The 19,240-nt window shown below is 47.8% G+C and overlaps 1 protein-coding gene across 2 annotated transcripts; it reads right to left on the reverse strand.

Moving 5' to 3' along the window:
* Positions 1 to 947: 947 nt before the first annotated feature.
* Positions 948 to 13,211, reverse strand: YWHAH (tyrosine 3-monooxygenase/tryptophan 5-monooxygenase activation protein eta). 2 transcript variants are annotated; one of them, XM_075534874.1, is made up of 2 exons: positions 12,972 to 13,211; positions 948 to 2,422 (listed from the first exon to the last, which is right to left on the reverse strand). In XM_075534874.1, the coding sequence occupies exons 1-2, from the start codon at positions 13,056 to 13,058 to the stop codon at positions 1,769 to 1,771; spliced, it is 741 nt and encodes a 246-aa protein (XP_075390989.1). In that variant the 5' UTR covers positions 13,059 to 13,211; the 3' UTR covers positions 948 to 1,768. The 2 variants fall into 2 exon arrangements, with proteins under 2 accessions (XP_075390989.1, XP_075390990.1); XM_075534875.1 differs by lacking the exon at positions 12,972 to 13,211 and adding an exon at positions 3,303 to 3,453.
* Between the last annotated feature and the right edge of the window lie 6,029 nt (positions 13,212 to 19,240).

Genomic DNA, 19,240 nt, shown 5'->3' on the forward strand with positions numbered 1-19,240 from the left:
AGGGGACGAGGCACAATAATCAATTTCATCATCGAGTGAAGCTGAGCCTCGGAAGGCAGTCGAGGGTACTTTTAGCAGGTTACACTTTTTTTTTTTAACTCCACCTTGAGTCTTTTCTATTTTAAAGGATATTTTCGTAATCATCACTAAAGATTATTTCAGAAATCCAGGTTGTACCCTTATCTTCTTATATTCAATTACAGACCAAGCATTAAGAAAACCCAACACGCTGTGTTAAATATCAACCAAAATTCCAGTCATGTCGATTGCGCAGCAGATCGCCACCCCACCTGTAACAGTGGTACGACACAGGGAAGACAGCATGATGGTCTGCTAGACCCACTGCTCGTTGATTCTGACTCAGAGTGATCCTATACAGCGCTTCCATAGCGGAGCCAACAGCACCGACTTTCTCTGATGGCTTAGCTGGTGAATTGGAAGCACTGAACCATGTGGTGAATAGCTCGAGTCCTTCAGAGCTCCTTTTATGGAGGCTAACTCAAACCCCACCAAACACACTGCAATCGAGTCGATTCAGACGCATAGCAACCTATCGGGCAAAGCAGAACTGCCCCTGTGGGTTTCCAAGGCTCTAAGTCTTGACGGAAGCAGAACGCTGCACCAGAACAGCTGACCTTGCAGTTAGCCCTCCAATGTGTAACCACTAATGCACCAGGGCTCCTCATGGTCTCTTAGAATTATCAATTATCCATGTGAAACAGTGGCTCCATCAGAGGCTGTCGGTTGGAATGATCACACACTATTAAAAATTGATGTCTTATCTTAGTAAGTCTCATGTGTGTATTACAGAACGTGTAACAGAAGTGGAGGTCAGAACGACTATACTAAAATCGCTTCAATGTTGACAGAATGAAACCAGGTTTCAAGATGCCAGGAGTCAAACAGTTCCTTGAGGGGTGTAAAAAAATCCACACCACACATTGAGATCTTATTCCCCAAAGCAGCATTTTATTTACCCATGGATTCCAAAACATTTAATTTAGAAGTCTGGCATTTCATAATCACCCGTCTTGATTGACATGGGTTAACACACATGGCGCTATCAGGATACACAAGGACAATAGCCAAAGTTACAAAAAATAAATCCATGATTTTTCCACCATCACAACCCCCACCAAAAAAAAAAAAAAGGAAGTTACAAATATCAAAACTTCAGATGCATTGCCTTAAAAAGGTTTGTGCACATATAATTTAAAGAGGCAAAACAAGGCTCTACGGAAACTTCACTTAAACAGTTCATTATAAAGCTGATGGGAAGGAGCAAGTTGTCTTTGTTACGGGCTTCCCTTAAGATTTCCATTAGCTGAAGAAAGAGGGGGTGAGGGGAGGGGTGAGGTCATTTCTGCATGCACAACTGCGGAACAAAACACTATCAGCTTGTTTGAAATGGGTCGTTTACATATCAATCATGGCCCCCAGTTGGCTAATTCGCCTTTCTAAACAACTTCCTCATACCCTTTGCCAGGATGTTCGGATCCAAAGGCATAGGGAAATGCCTTTCAGAATGAGCTTGTCTGCACAACCCAAGAAGCACCCGACACGGAGCTCCTGAGGCCTCAAAGTAACCATCAATCCAGCAATGCTTGTGAAGGGTTGTCTGACCCTGCTCCCCCAGAGATGGGAGCGTAGATCATCTGTGCCGCCGATACAGATGGGTTTAGCACTAGATATTTAGTGACTGTGACAGGGAAAACTTGGTGATGACGGGGGTGGTGGGTGAAGAGAGAGCCAGGGACCTGAGGGATCTTCAGTTGCCATCGCCCGCTTCTTCATCCTGCTGGTCACTGGTCCAGAGAGTGAGGTTGTCTCGCAGCAACTGCATGATGAGGGTGGAGTCCTTATAGGAATCCTCGTTTAGTGTGTCCAGCTCTGCTATGGCATCATCAAAGGCTTGTTTGGCTAGGAGGCAAGCCTGCTCAGGCGCATTCTGGATCTCATAGTAGAACACGGAGAAGTTGAGGGCCAGGCCCAGGCGGATGGGATGTGTAGGCTGCATATGCTCTTTGCTGATGTCAAAGGCTTCTTTATAGGCAGCCTCAGAAGCTTCAACCACATTGTTTTTCTTCTCCCCCGAAGCTACCTCTGCCAAGTAGCGGTAATAATCGCCTTTCATCTTCAGGTAGAACACCTTGCTCTCGTACTGGAAATCATTGCAGTTCTTGATGAGGAATTTGTCGAGCAGAGCCAGGACATCATTGCAAACGGTCTCCAGCTCTTTCTCGATCTTCTCCCGGTAAGCCTTGACCTTCTCCAGCTTCTTCTCATTTCCATCGGCCATTGTTTTTTGCTCAATGCTGCTGATGACCCTCCAAGAAGAGCGCCGGGCCCCAACCACATTCTTGTAGGCCACGGAGAGCAGATTTCGATCTTCGTTGGAGAGAGGTTCATTGAGCTCTGTCACCTGCAAAACCCCAAAAAGATAAGCATTGAGAACCAAGCCTGGCAATCTGGGAAAGGACTCTTGCACGCACATAAATGACAGCCCTCCACAACAGGATCATGGACAAGGCACTTCAGAAATCCCATAGGACCCAACAACCCCTCTACTCCTGGTACATCCCGAGAGAGATCAGTCACAACCTAAATGGATTTATGCACCCTCGTGGTCATCACACCACTTTCCCCAATAACAACAAGGTAAAGACAAATACTCTATGACATCACTACTGTAAAAAGGTCAAGAAAAGGTTTCCACACTAAGAAACATTCTGTGATGGATACCAGGGGCAGCAGCCAAGAGATCAAGACACCCTGCATTAGGTAAGTCTGCTGCACAAGGACCTCTTTAGAGTACTGAAGGGCAAGGATGTTACTTTAAGGACTAAAGGCGAGCCTGACCCAAGCCATGTTGTTTCACCATTGCATCATACGCATGTGAACGTTGGACACTGAAGAACAGCCGCATGTCAATTGTGATGCTGGAGAATTTTGAAAAGTGCCGTGGACCGCTAAAAGGGCAAACCAATCTGTTAGAACAGTGGTTCTCAACCTTCCTAATGCTGCGACCCTTTAATACAGTTCCTAAAAGATACAGTTCCTCATGTTGTGGGCATATCTGCATGTGGGTGGACCCACTAGGAGAGGGATAGAGGAGCGGTGTCTCGGTTCCTAAGACCATCGGAAATCAGAAATATGGTCTTAGGCGACCCCTGTGAAAGGGTCGTTTGACCCTGCCCCCCAAAGGGGTCGCGACCCACAGGTTGACAACCGTTGTGTTAAAGAAAGAAGTAAGGCCTGAGTGTTCCTTAGAGGAAAGGATGGCAAGACTTCATCTTACATACTTTGGACACACTGTCCGGAGATTGGTACCCGGAAAACATCATCATGCTCGGTCAAGTGGAGGGACAGCGAAGGAGGGGAAGGCTCTCAACAGGATGGACTGGCACAGCGGCTGCATCAATGGGCTCAGGCATACAAACAGTGGTGAGGATGGCAGAGGGCTGTGTGCTGTTTCCTTTAGTTGTGCACTGGGTCACAGCCAACTTGATGGCACCTAACAGCACGGGGCAGAGAGAGGGGTAGGGATGTCGCTAGTCAGAGGGTAGACGAGTGTGAACTTTGGTCAAGAAGCCCAAAAAGGGACGTTTGACAAACCTGATGCCATCAAGCCTATATGGAGTTTCCAGGGCTTCTGTAAATATTTATTGTGGGAGAATAGCCATATTTTCTTATGGAGCAGCTGGTGGGTTTGAACCATCAACCTTGTGGTTAGAAGCGCAACACTTACCCAGCAGCAACATGAAGTCTCCTTTAGAAGAGAAAAATATTTGAAATTCAAAACAGGGAGTGAATAATTCTAGCAACAATTGAACAACTCGTTCTTATGGCATGGCCCTGGCTGACGCTCACTCTCATGGAGATGCATGCATCAGCAGAGTATGGTGAAGAAACCCAGAAGGGAAAGCCTCTAGGCTCTTTTACAGTTCTGTCAACTGAGGCCACATGGAGAAAGCGCAGCGACCTGTGTGAGCCAAGGGCTGTAAATGATGAAGTCCAAATCTGAAGGAGCGAATGGCATCAGAGCTTAAACTGCACACACCCAGATTGCAGAAGGCAGTGGATGGCAGTGGAAGCCCAAAATGCAGCTGCAGGGCCCACACATGAATTAAAGCCTCTGGTGAATCCCGTCTGGCGATAGCTGAGAAATGCCAATAGCCTGGTTATCCGACCCTAAAAGCTTTGTAAAGCCTATTATGGCAGATGTAGTTGGATTAAAAGTAGTACTTTATCATTTTATCTCCCTTTTAACCTATTTTAAGGCTATTTCAGTTTTTAAAAAGTGAAGGGAAATACACGTGGATAAGTCCCCAGCGAACATACCCTGGGATCACAGACCACGGATGTGAATAGTTTTTGCAACTGTGCAGAATGCACTGGGAAACGGATTGTTGTAGGTGCAGTTAGGTTAAAATGTAGTGGCTATGCATTGGGCTGTTATCGTCAAGGTCCACAGTTCAAAACTCCCAGTCACTTCTAGGGAGAAAAACAAGTCTTTCTATCCCTGTAAACAGTTATATTACCGTCTTGGAAACTCACAGGGGCAGTTTTACCCTGTCCTATTGGGCAGCTACACTCAATCGCTAAACTCGATGGTGGTGAATTTTTAATATTTTGTCTTCAGTTCAGGCTTTTGCTTTACATTGTTATTTTTGCTAGGGTTTTCTTGCATAAACTATCCTGCACATGAAATCCAGGATAAGTAAGTCTACAGAGACAGTAACGGCATTAATGGTTTCTTGGGGTGTGGCAGAGGTCGGAGGGGCAGGAAATGGAGAGTTAGTAACAGTGAGTACAAGAACAAAGAAAATGTTCTAGAACTGTACGAGGCCCCAATAAAATGTTTTTTAAAAAAGAAAATGTTCTAAAATTGACTGTGGTGATAACTGGACAACACATCTTAATGTAACTGAACTATGAAATTGGCGGATCTGTGAATGATATGCCAGATGGCTTTTTTTTTTTTAAATAGGAAGAAATTAATAATCCAGATCTCGGAAGATGCTGCCGCCCTATTGGTAGATCTAGGGATGTGGATAACCATGGACCGGTCACAAGGTGGCAATAAACCTAACAGCAGGGGAGAAACCGTCAAGATTCAGCTTTTACAAAAGGTAATTTGAATAAGAAGATGATGAACTGGAGCTCTGTTCTGGATCCTCTTTCTATCGTTAGAGTCAGGATAACCCGTCATCTCTCAAACCCTCATTAGCAGATCAGAGGTTCAAGATGAGAGCAAGCACCACTCAGATCTAGTGGCCAGACCTTGTCTCTGTGGAGTTACACTTGTAATTGATGCTCCCCACCCTACCACAGCCCAAACAGAAAGCAATGGCTTAGTGACCATAAAGGGCCTTCAGCCTGGGCTAAGGGGAAACGGCACCACCCTGACCTATCCGATGCGATGCCCTGCCAGGTCAGCAAAGAAGCAGGCACCAATCATTTCACGTGGAAATGAAACGTTCCTAAGCTGTAATGCCTCTTCGTTCCCCAGGATGTCAACTCCAAGTGAACTAGCTGAGCTGCTAGGAAGCACTGGACTTGCGAGCAAGCATCCTTGGTCCGAGATCCAGCACAGCCTCTCACTTGCTAAGCGGACCAAAAACACTTCACAAGCTCTCAAGAGACCTTATAATATCCTCTACCAAGAGAGGAATTTCCAGTTACATAATGTGCTGTTGGTAAGGGCCTTTGATGCAAACGAAACAAAAATACAAAACAAAGATCAGAAAGCAAAGCACTCAGAAATCATTAGACATTTAAAAAAAAAGGTATTATGTTTAAATCAAACAGAACCTCTTCCAGTGCAAGGGGGAGGCCACGTCTGACAGAAAAAGCTACTAACAGCACACTTAAATCGTCAAAACATTTAAACAAAGATATGTTAACCTGGGTAATCAGTGACTCAAAAACCTAAGTAACAAATGTAATCATCATTGCACATGAAATTAGACAAGCTGTGCCAAGTTTTTAAAGCATAAACCCCAACTCCAGCCAACAGAAAGCAAACTACCAGCTCTTCCCAGTTTCCTCTCCCAGGACTCCTCCTGTCTTGCTGGAGGCAGATGCTTAAATCCAAGGTCATACCTCTCCTGTTTTGAATCCATTAACTCTACCCCACACTTCCTTCTTTGGTGTAATCTTTGGCCACAAGTCCTCCTCACCGCTCCCCCAAAAGGCTGCCCCTTCAGTTAGACAAGCCCTACTCCTTATTCTTTGTGCTACACACTAGTCTCCTAACCTCTCACTAATGGCTGCCCTGACTGATCCAACCTTCTCTACCGCACACGCTTTCATAGTCAACTGAAGACTTGCAAGCCAACCACTGAGTGTACATTTAAACACACCCTCACACCTGCCTTCTGGGGGATCTAGAGACTTTGTAGTTATTTGACAGCTTAGCTTCTTAAGGGAGCAAGACTTAGAAACCACAATTCCATCCAAAATACTCTGACAAACCTGACTGCTCCAATCTTGTAGAATGACTCACTTTTGTATGGCAATCTTCAGTCACACAAAAGGTGAGGCAAGAACAGCATCTGGAGAACTCTTAGAATCTTCTAGTAACTGAGTGGAACTAAGGCTGCGTGACATTAAGCCTGCAAGTGGCATTCTTAATGGCCTTGTTAGTCTGTGACTAATACACCTGCTTGTGTCCAACTGGCAAAGACACCGACGTAACTTTCCAGAGTGTCCTTAAAATTAAGAATGCAGATTTAAGCTACACTAATAATGACTGACATTTAAGATACCGTGTCCAGGGGCCCCGGTGGTGTGGCAGTTATGCAGTGGGCTATGATCCGCAAGGTCAGGAGTTCGAAACCACCAGCTGCCGGAGATAGCTACTCTACGCCACCACAGCCCAAACAGAAATCAATGCTTTGGTGACAATAAAATGCACTCAGTCTTGGCTAAAGGGAAATAAAAATTAGTTTTGGAAACCTACTGGAGCAGTTCTACCCTGTCCTACAGGGTCATGTAAAATAGTGTAGTGCGATGGTTAATGTGCTCGGCTTCGAACCAAAAGATGGCAGCAAACAGTTTCTAATGAACGTGAAACCAAGACAAGACATAAAGTGTGAGAGCCAGAACGAGATAATGGCTTTCAGCTTCCTTACCAGTCGATACCAGTCAGTGGTGGCACACACTGGGGCCTTGGTCAGCAGCCAAACCAGGGCATTAAGTCGGTCTCCCACAGGCTCACCATATAGCCTCTCCCTCTCTAAGTAACCACATCATAAAATCTTCAAGCTTCTTGGCAAAACTTTGGGAATGCAAAAAGAGCTAGAGAGATCAAAGGTCTTCCACAAGTTTTAATGCTCAGTTCGGCGAAGAGCCTGCCAGATTCCAAGCTTGCAAAGCATCCACCATCAGTCACCACTTGCCCAGCCCTGGAAGGCCACTTTCTCCTGGCCACTGTGCCTGCCACGCTCCCAAGCAATGGCCTGGCAGAATCCCCTGCCTACACCAGGGTAAGGTTATGGTTCTGAGATGGGATAGGATTAATAATCCTCAGCTGCCCCAAGGCCAAAGCTGCCCAATGAACGAGAATGAAGGACTGGCGCCTTTGTTATGCTGGGACAGCCCGAGTGCTCCTTAGAAGTGAGGCTGGTGTGCTTTGGATGTTATCAGGGGTCCGTGAGAAACAGCAAGACCCCCACCAGGAAGGGAAGGGGAAAGTTGGGGGGAGAAAAGGGGAAATGATCACAATGATCAGCATGTAAGACCCCACCCCACCGGGATGGACAACAGAAAAGTGGGTGAAAAAAGACAGTGTTTAAGACATGAAAAAAAATAAGTTATAAATTATGAGGGAGTCATGAGGGGAGGAAATGAGCTGTCATCAAGGGCTCAAATAGAAAATGATGATGGCAACATATGTATAAAGGTGCTTGACACAATAAATGGATGGGTGGATTGTGGTAAGAGCTGTATGAAATGATTAAAAAAAAAAACCCAGCAAGACCCTTCAAAGCAACAATTGTGAGGATGGGGCAGTGTTTGGTTCTGACATATGTAAGGTCACTGGGAGCCAGCAGAGCCTGGATGGCACCTAACCACCATCACACCAAGTTTCAGAGTGAAGAATTCGTTGTCCTGTTTTTGACAATACCCCAATTTTTTTCATAAGGATTGGCATAAAGACTGACTACAACCCCATCTGAAGAACATTATGGCATGCTATTTCCCAAAGCAACAGAGATGAAACCTTCAGAAGCACTGCCAGGCTCCTGTCTCAGGCAAGTGGCAACACCCTACCACCACAGAATGGAATGCCAGGAGTCGGAAGAGCACAAGGCCAGGAGGCAGCCAGCCTCAGCTAAGACACAGGAGGAATTGAACCAACAAGCAGGAGTCTGAAATGGGGAGTGGAGAGAAATTATAGGCCTATGAAATACACTAGTGGCAATATGGGAGAATAACTGGTCCCAAAACAAATAAAATAATTTCTTAAAATACAGGTCTAATTGAACAATCCTGGGCCTCCGAATCTATAGCAGAGGCTCAAAGGCATACTTTGCTTCGTAAGCTTAAAAACAAACTCTTGTTCTTCAGAATAAGGCAAAGCCAGATTTGTAAGTTTGTGTGGTACACCTATCTGCTCTAGCTAAAATATGTTGAGTGCTGGATTCTGCCTTTAATCAGACTTGGCAGAAAATTCATGTACAATCCAGTAAATGAAATTATTTAAGTACACAGGCTTACTAGCTAAATGAGAAGTCACCACGGCACTCAGAATTTGGTCACCAATTACAGCAATGGCAAATACCCTAGAAGGCTCAGAGATGCGATCTCGTAGCCTCAAATGTCAATCTTGGCTTTACAACTCCCTGGCTTCTTGACTCTGAGCAAGTTAAACCTCTCTAAGGTTCCATTTCCTCATTGGTAAAATGGAGCTAATAACAGTACCCATCTGGAGTTGTGATAAAAGATTAGATGAGACAGATAGCCACCATCATTTCCCAAGGGAGAAAGTGCTAAAGAAAATCCCAGAAATGTGAACTGTAGCAGGGAAAACCCCTTACGGATAATCCCACCGCCACCATGGACCCTTTATTTCTGATGAAGTATGACATGGCCGTTTACCAGTCATGTATTATCCTGCACAAGGAGAAACACAGTTTTTGGCTTCTTTCAAGAGGGGCTGTCAGACTATGCGCAACTTAGGACATTCGAAGGCACCCTGCCCACTCCAGTGCAGCCAAGCTTTGTGATCGGTCTGCTGCCTGTACTCCTACCTAGTTGCCACCCAGCAACCCCAGGCCCGGCAAGCGCTCATGGCAGAGAGGTTTGTGTCCAGAGATGCCAATGGCTGAGTTTTCAGACCGGGCTTTTCTTCCAAGGTATTTCCGGGAGTTCTCAGTTGGCGGCTGAGTTGCGTAGTCTTTTACACCACCAGGGAGCCTGCTACCATCAGGGCCTTTTAATGCAGGCTACTGAAGGAAGCCAGAGCCTTCTGCTTCCCTCAAGAGATCTTGTGAGTGATCGATAAACTCTCTCGGCCATCAAGTCAATGCTGACTCATAGCGACCCGCTGCCGCTTTCTGAGATTGCTAACTGTTGGCGGAAATAGAAAGGCCGGTCTTTCTCCCTAAGAGCTGATGGTGCATTTGAACTGCCGACCATGCAGATCCGATTGCAGCAGCTCGAGGTGTAACTAGGACACCACCAGGGCCTGGAGAACGAGAGTGGAAAACAGGGCTCTGGCTCCCATGGCTTTCACCCCAATTTTGGTACACCTCAAAGACACCCTTTGGTTTGATGATCGGCAGGACGGTGATGTCACATACCACCTGCTTATTTCCCCCTTTCTCGGGTCCAAGTGCCTCTTCCTGTTTCCTTATGCGGCAACTTTGCTTCCGGCACTGAAAATTGTCTCCAGTTCTCCTGAAAGTCTTCCAGACATGTCTCCCTGCTTTTTAAAAATACTGTAGTCAACTCTGCATCAAGTGTTAAAATATATTACTTTCCCAACCCATTCGTTTTATAGCTTCAAAATGACCTGTATAAATCTTATGGAAGGACTTAGGGCATAAGACATGAATCATCTCGATCCATGTACACTCACCAGAAAGCTACTTGTTCAACTGCTTTCCTTATGTCAGCATTTTTAAGTTCTAAGATAGTATCATATTAATTTTACAGGTTATTTGTTCGAGGTCACTCAAAACTTGGTCAAGAAAAGGACCTGGGTTCTAGAATCTTCCGTAAGGTTTCATCCCACTGTTTTATGTCCAAAACATTTGGTGACTGAAACACTGTCATTCCAACTCCTATGACCCCATAGGATTAAGTCAAAACCCCTGTGGGTTTCCAGAGACTAAATCTCCATGGATGTAAAGGTTCATCTTTCTACCAGAGAGCGGCTGGGCAAGTGGTTTCGAACTGCAGACTTAGCCCAAGTAAATGAGATTTTGAAGGTACTCCTTTATTTCAGTTCCAAAACATTTTCTGCCTAGTCAAACTATGGGATGAGGGAGGATACTGTAGTTCTCAATGGACTTTTAGAGAGAATATGGTTGTTTCCAACAAGCAGGATTCTTCTTAAAGCTTAGAGAACCCACCCACAGATGATACTAAAAGGCTAAGATTATACACTACAGGAGGACAGTATTGTTAAGTGACCATTGAAATTATAAGTCAAATAGAAAGCAAATAGAAGACAGAAGAGATTGGCCTGTTAGTAATAGGAATAGCCCTATTTTACATTTCAGAGAAACTGAGGCCTGAGATGTTAAGGTATAAAGTTGTACCGCGGTTGTGATCCTGCTTGCTCCCCTCTCCAATTTATTTACCTGGCCATCCACCATTTTGAAGGGAATCCATATAAATCCAGAGGGTTACTGGAATTCAGATTTTCCCCCAAAAAACTCTACTTTAAGGCTTATGGGATGACTAAAACTGAGACTGTCTCCCAAGAATATTTATGAAGAATTCAACCTAAAAACACCAACAGGTAAAACCTAACTATGATGCATTACTGATCCCTGCCAAGTTCTAGCCACCTTAAATTTATTCTGTTTTTAGAAAAAGGAAATGGATTTTTAAAACATCTTTTGATAGGCATGTCCTTGAGAAAATGGTCTCTCCTGATTCTGCGATTATGCCATTAAAGCCTGGGTCGCATTTCCAATGCTGGTGTTTGGCTCAACTCATCAGTCATTTCAGACAAAGATATTATAGATTTTGAGCAGTGAAGGTTCCATTTGCTTGCAAAATGCTACTTGAAAGCCTCAGGGGGAAATTTGTGGACCCAAGTAGCTAGCTCCTAAGATCAGCTCATCTTTCTGTCTGCTCAAGTTTCATTCCGGTAACCTCCCCCCCTATTCTCTCCCTAGTTCCCAAACTGGCTCACGTTCTCCTTAGCTCCAGAATGCATCCCGTAGCCATTTTTCCTTGGCTTCAACTCACTTTCCTTCACACCCCGGCCCTGCCTTCTTTGCAACGTCCTCATTCCTCAAAGATCTCCTGACATTATACGCCTACAGGGCAGAGTGGTATTCCGAAGGCTGTAAATTTTTACAGGATCAGACTGCCCCACCTTGCTCCTGTGGCTCAATACCACGCCTCAAGGAAAGGGGCTACAGAAAGGCCTGGCCCTGTACAATCCTAGCACCATTCATGCCTCAGTGGAGCAGAGGCACGCTTTAAGTGTGATTTGCTGTGTGGACAAAGGGGATTTTCTCCCAGAGAAAATGAAGCTTTGGGGGGGCTCACTCGTTCCTGAAGACAACTAGTTAACTGTGCACCCAGGGTGACACCGCAAGATCTCTTTTCAAGTCCTCTTAGCTGAAGAGTCCTACATATTGGCCACAATCACATATTTTATATTATATTAATTGCAGTCATTTTTTAAAAACTAGTATTGCCCAAGAAACTGAAATTTTAGGGTATGTCTGGATTTGTGTTTTGGGGCTTTTTGTTTTTTTAGGAATTCCCGTCACAAGGCCTGGAGAAATGAGCTATCATCTGGGGGCAGTAGCACACCCTTGAGCCTGCTAAGGGCTAATGCAGACTGCTGAATCCCATCCCTAGACCTGGAGTTTCTGACTCTTCACGTGGACATGGAAGGCCCAAAGGGGCCTCCCTTGCTGGGTCTGGTGAAGAATGTGCCCAGGCTTACCGAGGACTGGGCGCTCCCCCGCTATGTGACCTTGAAGTGGGGAGTACCGCTCCCTGGGCTGAGCGTAATGTGAAAGCTCGGGGCTCGGAGGAGAGCCGGAACTGCCGCGCAAACGCGGGTCCTGTCGGATCCACACTGCTCACTAGGGTGTGGCTGGCACGACTCCTCCACCGGAAATGAAGCTGCCGCAAGCGCCGTCTTCGAAGGCTCCAGAAAGCCAAGGCACACAGGTCCAGCTCCCCTGCGCGTCTCGTTGGAGTATGGAGACGGATGGGGGCACGCGGGGCCTCCCCGCGGCTGCAGGGCTGGGGTGCGGGCATACAAAGCCCGTGGCGGGCGGGGGCGGGGGATCGCTAACAATGTGAGCAGACCGGCCCAGACGGATGGGAATTCAACCGATTTCAGGGCCCGCAAGGCAGGGCAGGAAACGGGGCGCCACCCGCTCGTAGGTTCCAGATTCCCAGGTGGGGAGTGGGATGGCGTGCAGATGAGGCGGGGGCGGGGAGGTGAGGGGCTGGGCCCCAAGGCGCTCATCAGAGGTCTGGAAGGAGGAATGTGGGTCCCTTGCCGTCCCCAGGGCCCCCACTGCCCTCGAGGCGGGATGCAGCGACCTCCGGTCCCGGGGCACTTGCGACCCAGCAGCTCTTAGGCGCGAGCTGACCGCCAAGACATGGCCGGCGCGGGGAGCCCGGGCTGCAGGCGGGGGGCCACGCCCTAGGGCGGGTGGCGGGGGCGCCCCAGGCCGGGGTGAGGCTCCACGGGCCGCGGGTCCCTCTCCTCCCCGAGCCGGGCCTGCACCGGCTCTGCGGGTCCCCACCGCAGTTCTCACCGCTTTCATGGCCGACGCCATGTCATCGTAGCGCTCCGCCTGCTCGGCCAGCCGGGCCCGCTGAAGGAGCTGCTCCCGGTCCCCCATGTCGCTGCGGCTCGTCTAGCCTCGCTCGCTCGCTCGCCCGCTGCTCCCGGTTGCCGCGGAGGCCGCCGCGCACGCGCACTGGCTCGGGCTGGAGGCAGCGCCGCGCTCGCCGGCTCAGCAACTCCCCGCACGCGCTCTGGCTCCGCGGTGGAAGCCGCCCGGGAAAGAGGCGGCGCCCGGAGGGCGCAGGGCAGGAAGGCGCATGCGCAGTGGGGGAAGGCGGGCCTAAGGGGGCGGGGCTGCCCGGACGGTCTATTTCAAGGTGACGTCACCTACTATAAATAGCCGCGGCCCCGCCCCGGAGCCGCGCAGGCGCAGACGCTGGGCTAGTGCGGCATTTTTGCCGCCGCATAGGTGGAGGTGGCGGCGCTAGGTCCCCGCTCGGAGACTGCGGAGCTCCAGGCCGTGGAGGCGGCGCGCTGATGGCGGCTGCCCAGGAGGCGCTCTGCGGCCGCCCTACCCAGAAAAACGCCCTTGAGGCCACGTTAGCGGCCTCCTTGGAGGAAAACCCAGAAAGCGCATAGGCACTGCGTAGAGAAGCGGGGGGCGGGGGGGACCCCGGACCCGACGGCGGGCAATTTCCGCCTCCCCGAGCTACCCCCCCACCCACCCGTGTACGCGGGCCTTTGACAGAATCAGGTCCACTCCCCTCAAAGGGGGCAGAGCTGCAGCCTGAGCCCTTCCAGGGAGGCGGCTGCGGGAGCAGTCACAGCGCAGCTTCTAGGAGCCCGCCCACTGCCAGGCCTGTGCAGCCATTGTCCCAGGTGATCAGCTCCACGGGGGCTGCCCGCTGTCCACACCTTTCCAGTGTGGAACCTGAAACTGCGAGATCTGCCACTTCGTCACGGTTCCACCGCCTGCTCGTGTTAAAACGCTAGGATCAGGGTTCAAGCCCATGCTGGACTTGTAAAGAGGGCTGTGGCCCCAAAGACTGATTACTTAGCCCTTCCCAATTTTACCTTGAGCTGAGGGTGCCTCGCATCCCAGCCTGGGCTCCAGACCACCTAAGAAAATCCGTTAGCACGGTCTCCATTTACACGGTGCCGAGGGCAGTGCAAGAAAGGGTCTGGAGCACTTTTCTGGTACTGCACATAGTGGGGCTAGGAAGCTACTAGGTAAGACAGCCTTTGAGAAGGTCTGCTCTAGGTACGGAAGAGCAGGGAAGGTGAACCTTGGAGAAAAGGAGAGTGAGGGAAAATGTATTCCTAAGAAGATGGGTACAACACGGACCAAGGTTTGCCCGTGAGAATGTTGTGACACGCTGCCCACTCAGTTCCAACTCGCAGTAACTGGCTGTACAACACAAGGACGCACTGCCTGGTCCTGCACCCTCCTCACAGTTGTTAATGTTTGAAGCCCTGCATGAGCCACTGTGTCCATCGTCTCCTTGAGAGTCTCCTTTCTTGCTGATGATGTCTACTCACTAGGGACTCCCCCTCCCAGAAACATGCCCAGAGGAAGTGTCGTCATTCTTGCTCTTAAGGAGCATTCAGGTTGTACTTTTCCCAAGATAAATTTGTTATTTTGACAGTCCATGATGTATTCCATATTCTTCACCAATTCAACTGCATGGGTTCTCTGCTCTTCCTCTAATCTGTTGTCCAGCTTTTATATGCATACAAGATGGCTGAGATACCATGGCTTGAATCAGACGCACCTTAGGCCTCAAAGTGACAGCTTTGCTCTTTTGCAGCAGATTTGCCCAGTGTGATGTCATTTGATTTTTTGACTGCTGCTTCCCATGGGCATTGATTGCGAATCCACATACAATGAAATCCTTGGCAATTTCCCTACTTTCTCCAATTTTCTTGATGATATTTATTGAAGTTGGGAAGATTTTTGCTTTCTCTACACTGGAGCGTAATCTGTACTGAACGCTATATGGGGGGGGGGTGTACCAAAAAAGAAAACCCCCGGCATTCTTTTTTTGGACAAAACAACCTTCAAAGTACTCTCCATTGCACTTAATACATTTGTCAAATTCTGCAATTCCATTCTTGGAAGAATTTTTCAAATTCATCTGTTTGGATGGCTGACAGCACCTCCCTCAGTTTTTTTTCCTTCTACATTGTCAAATCCATGCCCTTTCATGTCCTTCTTCATTCAAGAAAACAAAATGAAGTGAAAGAGGGAGGTCAGTAAGTAAGGTAAGTAAGGTGTGTGGGGCAAGAGAGGCATGCTCTTTTTTGCAAAAACTAATGCACTGAGGTAGCTATGTGTGCTGGTGCATTGTCATGGTGGCAAAACCAGTCATGTGCCACAAATCAGGCCTTTTTTGTCACACACTGTTACTCAGTCTTTTCAGAACCCCTAAATAGAAATCTTGATTAGCAGCCTGACCTGGTGGGAAGAATTCCAAATCTACTATCCCCCTCACATTAAAACAAACAAATGAGCATCATCCTGATCTTTGGTTTTACTTAACAAGCTTTTTTGGGGGGTGAGGTGATGATGGCTTGAATGATATTTGTTTTCGGGAACATAAAAATAGCACCATGTCTCGTCATCAAGTCTGAGTCATTTTTGGAGCTGTTCTTTCAAAGCATGGCCTGTTTCCACTCGACATTCTTTCTCCTGGTCAGTCAGAAGCTGAAGCACAAATTTCACAGAAACCATTCTGATTCCCAAATCATCCATTAAAATTCACTGAACCAAGCTCCAAGATAGTCCAGGTAACTTCCATATCTCTTCAAAGGTCTGCCATTGGTCTTTGAACACAAGTGCACAGATTTTGTCAACATTTTTGTCCATTTGGCAAGTTGACAGGTGTCCAGAAAGAGGTTTGCCGTCAATCAACATTTTGCCTTCTTTGAAATGAGAAAAACACTCATACACTTAACTGTTTCCTATCGCCCTGTCTTTGTCAGCTGTGTTCAACATCACAACAGTTTCTGCAGCACTTTTCCCGAACAGTAAACAAAATTTCACAGCTGCACACTGTCCTCTTAAATCAGACATCGCAAAAAAGGAGGCTTAAATGAAACTGCTTTTACAAAAAAATTCACGATGACCAGCGAGAACCTTCCCAGGCGATGCCACAGGGCACACTAACTCAGAGCAAGTTGCTCGATGCTCACCTAGCAGGGAAAATGGGTACTCTGAAAGCTCCGCCCAGCAGACCTTTTCCCATTTTTTGTTTGTTTGTTTTGTTTGGGGGCGAAGGTATCCCCTCATATAGTTTTTGGTGATTATCAGAATGTGCTGCAAGACCTCTTCATGTACAGAAAGCAAGACAAGAAGTGAGAGCTGACAGTGGGAAATGAAGTTATGTAGGGTGAGATGATGAAGTGTTTCAAATGCCAGGCTGAAGATGTGGGGGTCGGGGGAGGGCGGTTATCCTTGGTTCATTGGGAACCACTAGCGATGGTAACAAGTGCTGAAGGATGCAAACATTTGCTCCCCAACTCATCTAAAAATTCGCAGTTCAAACCCATCCAGTGGTCCCATGGATGAAAGGCCCAGGGACCTGCCCTCATAAGGATTACAGCCAAGAAAAACCTCATGGAGCAGCTTCACTCCGGAACACATGGAGGTGCCATGAATTGAAATCAACTCCAGGACAATTGGGGTCTTTGTTTTATAAGAGGTGGTGGGAGCCATAGTTGGGACACAAGTCGGGCTTTGGAAAGTAAGCTACTGTAGAGGAGACAAGGGAGGGGCTGGATGCTGTCCCCATTCTTCCACCAAGAACACCCCCTTGTAGCCAAGTACAAGGACACTGTGTGGTCCTCTCCTGGCCCTCTTGACTGCTCTGGACACAAATCTCATCTCTCCTTGAAACACTTTCCTCTTGACTTTTATGATCTTACACTCTCCTGGCTTCTCCTCTTGCTTCCTATGTATGCTTGTCTTCCAGTCTACTCAGAAACGCCTGGTTCTTCAGGCCCCTCTCTGTCCTAAGCCTGTTCTGGACCTCAGTTTTGCCATCTGGAAAACTTGACCTGATGGGCTCTTGAAAGGACTGGAATAGAAACCTGCATCCTGGAATGTCAGAGGGAGCAGAGCCTTCTGAGTCCCTGCTGTCCAGCTCTCTTTCCATTACAAAGGAAAACTGAAGACTTTGGAGAGGTGAGGGAGGTTGGTTCAATTTGCACAAGTGAGCTGGTCCTCTGCCTTCTGGGCTGCTGCCTCCCCTCTGTGATGCTAAAATGAGGATACTGGTGCCCATGGAACAGGATTTGACAGTCAGTCCAGCAGGCCCATCCCAGACTTCACTGTTCTTTGAAGAGTCACCTTTACTGACTAGAAATGGAATCGAGGTTAACAAACCAGGCTGATCCTCCCCCTCCTGAATATCTTTAAAAAGCCTGCTAGATAGTAATTAATCTTCTCCTCCGATTCTCAGGAGGATGGAGTTCTAGTGAGAGGTGGGAGAGAGTCCAGTTCTAAGAAGCGGTGCTTTTCTGGTCATACTGGACTGAGATTGAATTCAAAATAATGAAATACAGAGCTGGTGCATTCTAAATTACTGATTCGGGTTCAGTTCGTAAACAAATTGCTATTCCCAGGCGGCCTTCCTCACCAAATGTCCTTGTCCCCATGTGTTCACCTGCCACCCACCACTTGGCAGCTCACTGTGCTCCGACTGTCCTCACTCCCCCACCGAGACAGTCGTCATCGAGGCCCAGAGCTCCTTATTGGCCAATATAAGGGAGAGTCCTCACCTCCTGGCTCTCTTGGCTGCACCAGACACAACCCTTACCTCTCCTGGGAACACTCTCAAGCTTCATGTCCCTGCACTTGCCTAGTTTCTCCTCTGTTCCTCTGGCTAGTCCTCTTGTGTCTTCTGTGGGCTGTTCTAGCCGACCCCAAGGGTTCCTTCCTCAGGGCTCTGTCTCAGTCCTCTTCTCCCTCTGCCACCATCCACTCCCACCCTAGAGGGGAAACAATCACTTACCATGGCTCTATGAGTGACAGCCATAGTTTTGCCCCAGGATGCCCCTATAAGGTAGGTATGATTCCCATTCCTATTTTACAGATGAAAAGTAGCTGCAGAGATAGCCCATAATAGGAACAAAGTTGCCTAGCTAGTAAACAACAGAGCTAGAACTGAAACTCATATTCCCAGATTAAGACTTCCCAAGCCTGACACTCCCCCCTAATGTGAGCTGAGGACAGCTCAACTGTGATTCCGCTATCAAAGTAATCCATCCTGTAAAATACACAACTTTCTACTTTGTAGCCTGTATACTTACCCCTCTCCTTTGCCCTTGAAAGAGAGCTGCTGCCAACCTCTTGTGTTAGGTTGAGTTCTCTAGAGAAATAAAATGTGTGTGTGTGTGTGTGTATGTGTGTAGGGAGGGAAAGAGAGGTTTCTATCAAGAAATAGCTCAACAATTGTAGAAGTGAGTCTAGGTTCAACTCCATAGGCCAGGTGTGAAGCTGGAGGCTTTTCCTGACTCATCATTACAGGTACTGATGAACCAGGAAGCAGGAAGACAATACAGAAAGCAGGACAGCCACAGGCTGGTAGATGCAGGGGAGAATGAATCCAAACAGGACAGGTTTGAGTCCAATGTCTCCAAGATCGGCAGGTCAGATGACAGGCTGAAGATGGCTCCGAGGGTTAGCAGGCATATGGTGGGCCATTGGCTCAAGTCCAAAGAACCAGAGGTTGATGAGTTAGATGCAGGATCCAGCCTCAGCAAGCAGCAAGCGAGCTCTCCCAGTGTCAACTTATAAAGGAAGTAACCCACACCCCTGAAGAGACTTGCTTCCAATTGCATTAGGGCTTTGATTTTGAATAAGAGGATTGCACTCCACCCTGATCTTCCTACAACTGCCTGGCTACTCACAGCAGATCACATGGAGTCGATTACATTATGTTAGGTCACATCATGGAGGAGGATTCAACTGCCAAATCACTGAGAACCCGAACTCAGCCAAGTTGACACAAAACCTATCATACACACTGCCCACCAAAAAACAAAAGAACAACCAAACCCACTGCCACCGAATCAGTTCTGACTTATGACCACCACTCCATGTATTACCAAGTCAACTTGCCAACTGCCCAAAGCTTCATACACAAAGATGGCAATAACCACCTTCGTTGGCAGGTCATGCATTCCCAGGATGCTTCCTGATCAATGTGCCTCACGAATACCCACTACCCACCTGTCAATGAAGCTTATGTGTTGCTATGATGTTAAACACATATCAGTGGAGTGTCTAGACTAAGG

Source organism: Tenrec ecaudatus, chromosome 16 (assembly GCF_050624435.1).
Source record: "Tenrec ecaudatus isolate mTenEca1 chromosome 16, mTenEca1.hap1, whole genome shotgun sequence".
NCBI lineage: Eukaryota > Metazoa > Chordata > Mammalia > Afrosoricida > Tenrecidae > Tenrec > Tenrec ecaudatus.